Source organism: Dama dama, chromosome 3, assembly GCF_033118175.1.
Source record: "Dama dama isolate Ldn47 chromosome 3, ASM3311817v1, whole genome shotgun sequence".
NCBI lineage: Eukaryota > Metazoa > Chordata > Mammalia > Artiodactyla > Cervidae > Dama > Dama dama.
The window spans coordinates 36,197,315-36,210,293 of NC_083683.1; the positions used below are offsets into that span (position 1 = coordinate 36,197,315).

The 12,979-nt window shown below is 46.3% G+C and overlaps 2 protein-coding genes across 5 annotated transcripts in view; both read right to left on the bottom strand.

Annotated features, from left to right (window-relative positions):
* The window catches only part of POC1B (POC1 centriolar protein B), a 99,015-nt gene extending 86,308 nt beyond the window's left edge, over window positions 1-12,707 (bottom strand). The window contains exons 1-2 of one of the 4 annotated variants that reach the window (XM_061125632.1): window positions 12,449-12,707; window positions 11,687-11,771 (exon numbers count right to left, since the gene is read on the bottom strand). In XM_061125632.1, the coding sequence (XP_060981615.1) occupies window positions 11,687-11,771; window positions 12,449-12,463 (100 nt within the window). In that variant the 5' untranslated portion in view covers window positions 12,464-12,707. The remainder of the gene's footprint in view (window positions 1-11,686; window positions 11,772-12,448) is intronic. The other 3 variants (XM_061125617.1, XM_061125625.1, XM_061125631.1) reach the window with 3 other exon arrangements.
* Window positions 6,069-11,342, bottom strand: GALNT4 (polypeptide N-acetylgalactosaminyltransferase 4). Its single transcript, XM_061125610.1, has one exon. It carries the CDS (start codon window positions 11,096-11,098, stop codon window positions 9,350-9,352), a length of 1,749 nt encoding a protein of 582 aa, XP_060981593.1. The 5' UTR covers window positions 11,099-11,342; the 3' UTR covers window positions 6,069-9,349.
* Window positions 12,708-12,979: the final 272 nt, after the last annotated feature.

Consider the following 12,979-nt stretch of genomic DNA (forward strand, 5'->3'; position numbering starts at 1 on the left):
CCCACTGGGGTCTCAAAAGAGTCGGACACAACTTAGGGACTCAACAACAACAACAATCAGACGCCACATTCCACATCAAGAGCCCAGGCTCCGGGGGTTTACAGACTGGCCCCACGGGAGTTCCTGGGGACCTTGTTAAAGACGTGTATTTCTAGGAAGTTACACTCTCTAGAGTGAAACCCAGGAACCTGAACTTTTGACCACCTCCTCAGTTAATTCTGACGGACGTGGAAATCCGAGAAAGACCGCACCCTGCTTCTGCCTCTCAGTGCACACCTGAGGTCACGTTAACACTGGGGAGCGGTGTTTAAAAACAGTGACAGGAGAAGGAGCTTCAGTAAAAGCTGCTACACAGGTTGCCATCAGGAACCAGAATAACAGGCTTCCCTGGAGGCTCAGGGGTAGAAAAGCCACCTGCCAATGCAGGAAAAAACAGGTTTGATCCCTGGGTCAGGAATATACCCTGGAGTAGGAAGTGGCAACCTGCTCCACTATTCTTGCCTGGAGAATTCCATGGACAGAGGAGCCTGGTGGGCTACAACCCATGAGGTCTCCAAAGAGTCGGACACAACTCAGCAACTAAGAACCAGAAGAGAAAAAGAATTTTTGGCAAACTTCAATTATGGTTTCACGGTCAGGAAAATAACTTTAAAAATTCACAATTTCATTCTTCCTCTATTCAGTAAGAAAGGGGGTAAATAAAATTGTTCTACACCCTCATTTATTCTACAAACATCCCACAGATTAAACAGGGAATGAGTCGATGACAGAGCAACCCTGAACACAAAAAGAGGAAAGGCTGATAATGTCAATGCTGAAATACATCATTTTAAATGGAAACTTCAACATGCAGCTTAGATTGTGCACGTCATGTGAAAATGCTCTGAAACTCTTCTGATGTTTGTATAAACTTGAGTGCGGCCCTCTGGGAAACTGAGCTGAGGGGGAAAAGTGTGGCTCCAGAAGCTGACGAGAGATTGGGCTCAGCCAGGCTCTGCTGCTTACCAGCTACACCGCCTCAGCTAACTTACTCAGCTTCCCGTTTCCACCTCCATGAACAGGGATGACATTCACAAGCTATCGTTTGCCCCCATCCTCTCCTCTCTGATTGCCTCCCATCCTGTGAAACCCATGAGCGCACTACCCTCTGAGTATACACAAATCCACCACACCTCCTGTGGTTTCTCCAGTCATGCCTCCAGCCCCACTGCCATCAGTGATGCCTCACTCTCACTCCCGTGATGCTCGGGATGGGCCCTGGGCTGACCCTGGTACCCACACTTGCTGTCCTCTCCCCAAAGCTGCCACCTGGCCACAGAAACACCATTTACAGGATCTCTCTTGTACACACATCCTCCTCTCTGAAAGTCCCTCCTCCTACTTACCTACTTACACATTGACTCTGCTTGGGGACGTCAAGCTCCCTGAAACCCTCCCAAACGGCAAGCATTTTCACACTTCACCTACCTGAGGTCACAGTCTTTCTCTCTGTTCCAAGTCTTGGTATTATAAGTTCACTCAACAGATATCTCAGCCCTACCACATGTAAGGGCAGGATGGCTGGGGCGGGGGGAGTCCTGAGTCACAAAATAGGCAAAAATCTCTAAACAGGGAGCTTTAGTTTAAGCAGAGAAGAGAGCAACAAGTCAAGGAGCAGGCTAACGTATCAATTTAAATTGTGCTAAGAGGCATGAAAGATAAAGCAGGGTGTCATATGAGAATTTCTCGTGGGCACAGAATCCTTAATTCAGGTGAAGTGATCAGTGGCATTTTAAGTGGAGGCATGAAGGACACAGAGGAACCAGCCAAGCAGAGGGAGGTAGTGAAGAACATTTCTGATCAAGGGCTCACCCAGGCCTCTCTGAAGACCTTTACTTCCATGTGTCCTCAGCATCCTGTTCCGGTGATCACGCCCTGGATGTTATCACAAGCAGCGCCAACACTTCTCTGATCACTAACTGAAAGCCACTATCCTTAACAACACGCTTTCCTTATAGCTGGCTTGCTCACAGCTTCTATCTCATCCAGAACGCCAATCCACTGACCTCCATTCTCCACGGAGGCTCTCTTTCACTGTCTTCATTTCACTATCCAATTTGTAGTCTTCGTTTCTTTCCTTACCCAGTTTATAAACCCTTTCTTGCACATATATTCAGTCCTTTGACTTGTCTTCCTCTCTTCAAATTCCTCTGGCAAAATCTCGGTCACTCTGCCTTTTCTGAGGCTGAATCTGTGACAGAAATGCTAGACACACTCCAAGGAAGACTAGGAACAATATAAATTCAAGACTGCTAATTTCATAGGGACCTGTCTACACTGCTCGGTGGTGCTCACTTCTGCAATAATTCCCTCCCCCACTCTCTCTAATGACTAACATATTCTCTCTTTCCAACATTTTTACCCTACTCTATCTACACCTTGGCTTTCATAATACCCTGCTATAGTGGCATTCCCTCCTATTTTTCTAACCATTCCTTCTTGGATTCTTTTGCTATTTCCCCTTCTGACCCAAAGGCTGGAGATCTTTGCATGTGTGCATACTGAGTTGCTAAATCGTGTCTGACTCTTTGCGACTCCATGGACTATAACCTGCCAGGCTCCTCTGTCCAGACAAGAATACTGGAGTAGGTTGCCATTTCCTTCTCCAGGGGATCTTCCTGGACTAGGGAATTAACCAAGTCCTGCAGTGGCAGGCAGATTCTTTACCACCGAGCCTCCTAGAAACGGGCCATTTGCCCTCATTGTTCTATGTTTTTCCGAGGTGACTTCATCTATTCCATGACTTAAAATACCATTCATATGCTATAACCCTAGTCTGAAGACCACCACCCTAGTTTGAAGCACCATCATCTGCTGATATTACTATAATGGCTCCTAACTGATTTTTCCTACTCACAGTAGTTCAATCCACATAGAAACCAGAGTGATTGTTTTGAGGTGTGAACGTGTTATTCTCTCCCTTAAAATCCTTCAGCAGAGTTCCATGACTCTCGGAACAAAAGCCTAAAACATTGCTTCTGTCTTAGCTTCCTGCGGCTGCTGTAACCAAGTACCATAACTTTGGAGCCTTCAAACAACAGAAATTTATTCTCTCACAGGTCTGGAGGCTGGAAGTCCAAAATCCAAGTGTTCGCAGGACCACACTCCCTCTAAAGGCTCTAGAGATTTCATTTTCCAGTCTCTGGTGCCTTCAGGATCTCCTTGGCTGGTGGCTCTATGACTGCAATTTCTGCCTCTGGCTTCATGTGACCTCCTCTTATCTCTCTGTATGTCTCACTCAGGGCCCACCCAGATAGCTCAGGATGATCTCTGTTCAAATCCTGCAAAGACCTTTTCTTTCCAATGAAGTCACACTTACAGGTTCCAGGCATTAAGACTCGGACACATCTTTGGGAGGGTTGCCATTTAACCCGCTACAGCCTCCAAAGACTCAGTGAGCTGCCTCTGCCTCACCCACAACTACACCTCCCAAAGCTTTCTTCACCTCCCAAAGCCTTTTATCTCCTTGATCGACAAGCTCTTTCCTACTTTGAATTTTTGCTTATGCTAATCTCTCTCCAGGCTTTGCTGGTGGCTCAGTGTTGAAGAATCTGCCTGCCAATGCAGGAGATGCCGGTTTGATAGCTGGGTTGGGAAGATTCCCTGGAGAAGGAAATGGCAACCCATTCCAGTATTCTTGCCTAGGAAATCCTATGGGTAGAGGGCAGGCTACAGTCCACAGGGTCGCAAAAGAGTTGGAAACAACTTATTGACTAAACAACAACAAATAATTCTGCCTCTAGTCTTTGCCTAGCTAGCTCCTCCTTCAGGTCTTGAGTTGAATCTAACACGCAGAGAAGTGTTCTTTGACCCCCATAAACTTAAGTATATTGCCCCAGTTACCATCATTCAAAGAACCCTGTTCCTTTTCTTCACCACAAGTTGTATCTGCACATGATTTGTGCTTACTTGTTAATATCTGTGTCTATCACTGGCCCATGAATTCTTCATACCATTGTTAAGAAACACATCTGTTTTGTACACTTCAGTATGTACACCCAAGCATAGGCGAGCACCTGACAAACAGCAGAACTAAATTAAGAAAAAAGAAACAAGGAAGTAGAATACCTCCTATTCCTTTTTGAAAGAGGATCAGATAAGTATAAATAAGTGAGTTAGAATGATGATCAGGCAGCGGAGGACACTGCTGGCCTGCAGGAGACATCCTTGCCCAGCCAGCCTAGAAATGCTCAAGCTGGGAACAAAAGGAAAAGTAGTACCTGATTAATAGCGTTAGGACTTCTCTAGTCTCCACTTCTGCCACAGACAGCTATATAGTCTCTCTGGAACTCATTTCACTTTTTATAATAATCTCTACCTCCTGTTCAAAACGATTGATTGAGGTTTTTCTGAACGTTTAGGGAAAAACTCCAATACAAACTAATTTCTACCTGTAGCCTAATTCTAAGCTAGGAGGTGCACAGATTTATCTAACTTCCTTAATTATGCTGAATTACAGCATGACTCAAGCATTAACAACAAATACCGCTGGGCTGGTTTAAAGTCTAGTATGCATGGAGGGGCTTCCCTCGTAGCTCAGTCGGTAAAGAATCTGCCTGCAATGCAGGAGACCCGGATTCGATTCCTGGGTCAGGAAGATCCTCTGGAGAAGGAAATAGCAACCCACTCCAGTATGCTTGCCTGGAGAATCCCATGGACAGAGGAGCCTGGCAGGCTACAGTCCATGGGGTTGCAAGAGTCAGACACGATTTAGCAACTAAACCACCATGCACGGAAGAACAGAGAAAAAGAGCAGTCTTTTCTGAGACACGTGAAATTCCCCAGCCACTTTTTGTCCCCTGAAGTTTTGTTTTTTCCTAACTGAGATACAATTCACATACCACAAATTCATCCTTTTAAAGTGTACAATGCAGTGTTTTGTTCAAAGTTGTACAACCACGGTCACCATCTAATCGCAGAACATTCTCACCACCATCATCACACCCTCCAAAAAATCCACCTTCATGAGTAATCAGTCTCTATTCCTGCCTCCTCCAGACCCTGGCAACCACTAATATTCTGACTCTAAAGATTTTCCAGTCTTTTTTTTTTTTTTAATGTTAATGAAACTGAAACACAGAGAGATGAAATGATTTGCATCGGGTTGCAGCCACTTAGAAACTTACTAGCAAGATTATTACTCCTTATTAGGAAGATCACAACACACATGTTTAGGGTAAGTTTTTAAACTGTACATAAAAGAAAAAAACAAAAGATCAATGAAAATATATTTAGCTTGACTACATGCATGCATGCTCAGTCGTGTCTGATTCTTTGTGACCCTATGGACTGTAGTCCGCCAGGCTCCTTGGTCCATGGGATTCTCCAGGCAAGAATACTGGAGCAAGTTGCCATTTCCTCCTCCAGGGGATCTTCCCGACCCAGGGATCGAACCTTGTATACCGCGTCTCCTGCGCTGAAGAGTGAATTCTTTACCATGAGCCACCTGGGAAGCCAAGTTGACTACATATACCTTAGATAAGGCTGCAAGACACCTGAAATAGTCCTGAGACTGGTGCTGCTCAGGCAATGTGTCATGCCAGGGATTAGCAGGAGTGGAGGGTGTTTGGCAAGGATTACTGAAAGAGGAAGAAAGATACTACTGGTGGACAGGAATTGTGCTTAGGGATAGGGTAATACAGACAGGTTGAGGGAGGTGTGACGCTATGCAGTTTACAGGGCAGACATGTTTCTTTACGGCCCAGGGTTTCGGATGTGTTAATGTGCCCACGTGTCCACTTGGTTCCTTTTATAGTGCTCCCAATTTGTGCCAGAGATTTCTGATCATTTCCAGTTTGTTTATGAGTAGTTAATGCACGAATGGTGTTAGAACCACTACAGAATCCTTGCTGGTTAATGACACTTTGCAAAATAATACATGGAATTCAACTTTTTTAATATTCTACTGTCTGCATTTGTCAAATAAGTAAAATGATAACAAGTTTAACTTACTCCTATTACCATCCATAAATGTGTACATAGAAAGAGTGATCCCAGAGACTAAAACCATCAGAATCCATTTGCAAAAATAGTTAGGCATATGTTTTATTTTACATGTCTTAATCAATATTGCAAATATCATTAACAAAAGGAAAAAGGATATAAACCGCTCATCATATACCAAAAAATTCATTCTTCAAAAGAAATTAATCTGAATTTCAACATTCTTTGTGCTCATTTCATAACATTATTAAAACACCAATTCAAAAGGACAAACAAGTCAAAACTAAGTATTTCATTAACTAAAATTGAGACCCTAAATCAACTACACAACTGAAAAATAACCTTCCATCAACCAAGAAAAATTTGTTTTGCTGACATATAATGAATACTCAAGAGCCTACTACTGGGTGCACAGACAAATTTTCTTTTACAAACAAGTTATTTTGAGTTATACAGACTCTGTAGATGACTAGATTATCATTGTTTTTAAACGGCTGCTAAAAATGACTATTTAGAGTCAACCTATTCACAGAATTGAATACTAAATAACATAGTGACCATTTAAAGTTGAAATTCTTGTCTACCAAATTTTTATAAAACTTTTTAAACATGTAAATTAACTTAAAAGATCTGTTAATTATATACAGCAAAAGAGCTTTGGTACCAATAAATTAGAAGTAAGAAATCAAAATATACCTTGTAGTTTTACAGTGTATTTTAGGAATTAAATTGGAAATGCCAACATATGAAAATGTGAAAGTCTCATTCTTCTATTACCTACATTATTATGAAGAATGAACCACCCGCTTATTCTGAATTACTGATATAAATAAAACACGAGCCTAAAATTTCTTCCAAAAAGATGAATGGGTCACACCCTGCAATTTAGGCAAAAGGTAAATAAAGAATTCAGTGCTTTGCTTTTCAATGCTCCCTTTTGCTTTTGATGAGAGCAGAAAGATTCTAAGGTAAAAAATTCCAATAAATACATCTAGAATATATCAATCTTAGCGCTCCCATCTGATAGGGGGCTAAGAAGAACAACCACCTGCCAACACAGGAGACACAGGTTCAATCCCTGGGTTGGGAAGATCCCCTGGAGAAGGAAACGGCAACCCACTCCAGTGTTCTTGCCTGGGAAATCGCATGGGCAGAGGAGCCTGAACGGCTACAGTCCATGGGGTCACAAAGAGTCAGATATGACTAAGCGACTGAGCATGCAAGAAGAACAAGAAAAATAAATAAAAAGAGAAAAGTGATTTTTAAAAACCAAAAGGCAGATTGAGTAAGGGGGGAGGGTGGGTTTAGGAGAATATTTGCTGCCAATTAACCAATTCAGAGCACTATTACTAATTCTTCCTAAATTACCCAAGGTCATGCACATTGCACATAGAATCTAACCCATTCTTTGCTACATAACATATGAAAATTATTAACACATTTTTATTTTAAGAAACAAAAGAGAAACAAAATATACAAAGCAATATTACTGTTTGAAAAGGTTATTCTAAAAACTTTTCTTAAATTTAGATTTTGCCAAGTTCCTACTCTCCAAGTAATCAAGTAGACACCAAAAACAACATCTGAGTACTGTGGACTGATCCTTTACGGAGCACGCCTTTTTCACAAATCTACACCAAAATGAACTAATTAAGATTTAATTCTGAATTCAGCCTGTGATTGATTTCTGGATATAACATGGGAATAAAAACAGTAAAAGTAACTTTTTAAAAGTATGTTTACTTCTCACATAAATTAGTTTGGAAAATATTAATATTCTTAACCCAAAAGATTCCTTTCAGAGTTTGAAAGATTAAAGAGTAAAAAACAAAATTGGTTCAGCAATTCTCAAAATAAAATGAATACAAACACTGGCCACAACTTTCCACTCAATCCAAAATAAACCACTTCAGTTGAGCTCAGCTCACTTAATTTTCAAAAATCATTTCTTTTTTCCAGCTTCATACCTGGAATGACCATTGCTCAACAATATTATCTACGTTAGCAGGGAGGAGATAAAAGTGTTGTAGAGATTGCAAGGTCGCTGAATGTACAAGCATGACATTCCAGAGCTGGAGGGAATCTTCAAGACCTGCTCCAGCACCCACATTCTACAGATGAGGAAACTGAGGCCCAAAAGGAGTCATTTAATCACAGGACTTACCAAAGTCACATTGTTTGGCTGAGCCATTCATTCAGCCAGTCATTCATTCACCCACAATTACTGACAGCTATCTAAGCACCAGGCCTGGGGCTCTGTGCAGAAAAGAAGCTGGAAGGCCCCATCTACCATTGCAGAGAGCTATCCTTCCCCTTGGAAAATCTTTAAGATCAACCCTTAAAAGTCCTCATCAGCAAGAACTCTGTAGGAGAGTTGCACTGACTTTGTCAAACAGGGCCCACTTTCAGTTTCACACGTTTCAGTAAACACAGTTGGCCTCTATTGTGTTTATTTTAAGTGATTATTAAGCATTTACTTTAAGTGATTAAGCATTAACAAAGAGAAGCACAGTATTCTGAATGAGTCCCTCTCTGATACATTCAAAGTTGAAGGAAGTGCAATCAGAAAATACCCCATATACACACACAAGTTCACAGAGAGGACAGCTTACGAAATCAGAGCGATTTGAGGTATCAACATAGAGCAGTTAAGTCTAATAGCTCAAGCTGGTAAAGTGTGGAATGTAAATGGTTTCCATTTCATTCAGATGTGGGTATATTTTTCTGAGATGTCTGTGTTAGGAAGACCTTTAAACTCAATTCCAATTCACATCCAGTGACAATATAACTAAACCAGGCCTTTCTCCTGAAGAGTAACTTTCCTTGATTTCTATCTGAGTAACAGAAAATTAGAATTAAAAAACTAAACAAAACCTAAAATTTCACATGCTGACTAAAGGAAATTCAAATTCTATGTACAACAAAAATAGCAACAGCTTGAACTGCACATTTCTGAGTTTTTTTGTTTTTTCTTTTTAATGAGATGTGCAGTGGACTTACCCATCAACATAAATCATCCCTCATTTTGCTTGGACTTTTATATTCTTTAATATTAAGTCTGGCACTTAAATGTTTTGTGTATCTCAAGTCACAGCCGAGTCGACTTCTTTAAGAAGTAAGAGAACATATTGACAAAGCTCTTAAATAAAACAACCCCCAAGTAAGGCACTTTAAAATATTAAACAACAGCTCTCTGCGCACCCAGGTTCAGTGTTTTGTTTTAACCAAAATGCTCCACCGCTTCTACAGAGCTCTTGCAGATGACCACTGGGTGAATGCTGATGAAATAAATCTTCACTGAGCCTCTCTGCAGGCTGACTCCCCTGAAGCTATTGTCAGTTCCGGACCAAAGTGCTGTTATGCTCATCTATTTCTCAAACTTCCAGATTTGATTTTTATCCAGAGCATCACAAGTTCTCATCTGAACATCGGGCCGGCCCTCGGGTGTCCGGTAAGCACTGAGACACAGTCCTGAGTGGGGATGAAAAACAGTTCCATCTTCTTTAAAATGCCAAATAATGTTTGCTGGGATAGGAAACCCATCTTTGGGACAATTCTGCATTCCCACATGCTTTCTTAGCTCGGCAACTTCTGCACATAACTCCGTCACCGAATTAAACCTTATTTCTTTGTTGGAGGTATATTCAAAGAATTGATTGCCTCCTTGACCGTGGCATCCAAATAGGGAAAGGTTAGCACTTGTGGGGTTGTTGTCAGGAGCATTATAATCTAAACATTCAGAAGAGATCCCAATACTGCGAATAGCTCCATGCCAGCCTGGCCTATCCTCTGGAACATGCAAAGTCGAAAACACATTTTTCAAATACCAATCAAAGCTCTTGCACCTCAGCCTTTCCCGTAGTAATTTTCTTTCAGAAATATCGCCATAAGCTTCTTTCCTTGCTGGAGGGTTTCGATTGTAGAAATGCTCCTTGTACTCGTCCATCCAGACTTCCGCTGCTCGAGCAGTATTCTGCAGGAAATTGGGCCGAGCATATGGGGCCCGCTTAGGGAATACGTGGCCCACGTGGGAACATGGGTGGATCTCCAGTTTACCTCCACACTGCCACACCCTGAAAGACAGCTCCAGGTTTTCACCTCCCCACACTTCCATCCCAGTGTCATAAGTTCCAAGGTACTGGAAATACTTCTTGCTGACTGCAAACAGTCCTCCAGCCATGGTGGGCGATCTGAATGGTTCAATTCTCGACTTACGCCTGTCCCTCTCATGTTTGGGGACAGAATGCCACTGGAAGGTTAGACGCCAGTCGAACCCACCTATCATGGGCTCCCCAGTCTGCATATAGAATTCAAAAGTATTCCAGTCGATGGTGTCTATAACAGGACAAATGATCACTGTTTCATCCTTATGAATCCTTTCCAAAAGTGGCTCCAGCCAGCCAGTATTACACTCACAGTGACAATCCAGGAAAGTGAGGACGTCGCCAGTGGCAAAAGTGGCCCCAATCAGACGGGCCCTCACCAGCCCTTCCCGCTTGTTTGTTCTAATCAGGCGGACTCTATCCAGATTGCTGACGTAAGTCTCCAGCTGTGTCTTCAAATATATTCTGTCGCTCAAGTCATCGACTAAGATGATCTCCTTCAGAAGGACTGCGGGAGAAGTTTCCAAAACACTGTGGATGGTACGAAGTAAGGTCGACCAGGCTTCGTTATAGAAAGCGATGATGACGGAAGTGGTGGGAAGTCTCCTGTAGTTAAACTTCTTGGACTTACACTCATACATTCTCTTATCCTCTATGTGGCGGTGCAGGGAAATCCTGTCACTGAGGTAAATGTTAATGGCATATCTCTCAATGAGTTCCTCTTGCTGCTTCAGCTCACTCTCGCTGAGCTGGAGCTTGCTGGCTTTCCCCCACTCCCCAAGGGCATGGGAATCTGCAGGGGGCTTCTCATATAGCGGCCGAGACAAATCCACTGCTTTCTTCCCTGGCTCGGAGAGCTGTCTTGACCCCGGCTCGCGGGCACCGCCGACTCGCAAGGAGACATGGAAAGTGGAGACGGAGAGTTCCATCAGGAGGTAGGCCACTGTGAGAAGCGCCAGCAGCAGGCAGCTTTTGCCTGCCCACGTCCACCTCAGGGCCATCCGGATCCTCATGGCTGGGGCGCGGACGCGGCCACCAGAGTCACCGCGCGCCGGGGAAAGGCTGCGGGACCCGACGCTTGAGCTCCGGGCTCAGGTAGCAGCGAACTTCCGAGCAGGTCCCTCCTTTCATGAAGGCGTTCGGCTCCTCGGCAGCCGCGGGGGCTTCCTGGGGGTCACCTGGGACCTCCGCGGGGCACGGCCTCCGGTGCAGCCCCAAGTCCTCTCTCCCCACTTCCTCCCGCCCGCCTCACAACTTTTCACAAACTCTGCAGCCAGCAACACCCCACCCTCCCCGGGCCGAGGGCAAACCCCTCCCCTTCCCACTTCCTCCCCCTGGCGGCGACTTCGCGCCAGTGGCCGGCCAGGCCCGGGCCCGGGCCCAGGCCTGTGCGCGACTCTGCGGGGCCTGGTGGGGCCGGGAGCACCAAGGTGACCCCGGGCTCGGGTCCACTCCGGCTCCGACTGCATCTCGGCCGCTCTCAACATGACTCCACCCATACAGATCCTCAGAGGTGGCTCTCCTGGGGACCCAGCGTGGACGGGCGGCAAGGGTTCCCACCGAATGAGCGTCTCATCACACACACAAAAAAGAAAACTCACCAAGTTGTTTGCCGTTGGGGCTAAAGTCCACGGAGGTGATCGCAGCTTTGTGGCCCTTAAAGTAACGCTCCAGAACCGGGTCCTCCTGGGAAGGAAAGTTGTCAAGTTTTGAAAGCAGGTGCAGACCTCGAATGTGCGGGGGTCGGAGGGGAGCGCGGTCCCCGCCTGCGGGAGCCGGCCCGGGAACCGCCACATCGGTGAGGGGTTGTGGGGAGCAGCAGCGCCCCGAGCGAGCACGCGCGGCCGCAGCTATATTGGGGTGTACGCCGAACACCAGCCTCCGCCCGCAGAGCCGGCGGAATGTCCGCCAAGCGCTGCCCAGAAGCGGGCGCCCGCCGCAGACCACCTGGGCAGAGCGATTGAGATGCACGTTCCGGGGCCCCGCCCGCAGGCTCGCGGTCGCAGGTGCGAGGCGGGGCCCCCCGGCTTCGGTACTTTTCAAAAACCTCCCAGGTGATTCTGACGCAGGCGCTCCACGGAAACCCTAAGAGAATTCTGGGGGGACCATGGGGCCGCCGGGGCGGTCGGAGCTCGGGGACTCGGGGAGGAGCGCCCGGGGCTCCGCCAGGGCTCGGCGCTGCCGGTGCCCCGGAGGCAAGGGATGAGTCACGGGCGCCCCGGGGTGAGGGGCGCGGAGCTCGCGGCTCGGGACTCGGCTGAGGACTCCTGCCTCCACGTCCCGCCAGGTGCGGGTGTAGCCCGGACCTGGCTCCCCGACCCGCGGGACCGGCTCCGGGGAGGCGCACCGCAGCCCGTCCTTACCGGGGAGGAGGCCATGGGGGAGCGCTCAGCTCCCGGCTCCTGCCCGCAGGGGGAACCGGGGGGAGGGAGGGGGCGGGGTAGGAAGGGGGACCGTGCGGTGCCCGGAACCGTCCGCCCGGAGCGGCAGCGCCTCCCGGTCACTACAACAACGGCGCCCCAGTCCAACCCCGCGCTCCAGGCGTGGCCAGCCGAGCTCCGAGGCTGCGCCCGCGCCGCGGAAAGCCGGACCTCCGCCACCTGGCAAGCCGGACGCCCCGGCATCAGGTGTAGCCACACAGCAAAGCCAACGTTTGCTAACACCTGACCTTCCCCCGGCTTGATACCAAAAGGAGGGTAGTAACCGAGATAGGTAGGAGACCGATGGTTGGGAGAGGGTTACGAACCTGTGATCGATGCAATCAGAATTCTATTACGCGTTAAAGAGACAGCGCGCGCGAATTTGAAGCGGGTCCCTGACACCTTATTTTTTTATGCGGAAGAGAGCTTGATCTGAAATGAGGCAGCTTTCTATTTATTAATATACACAAAAGT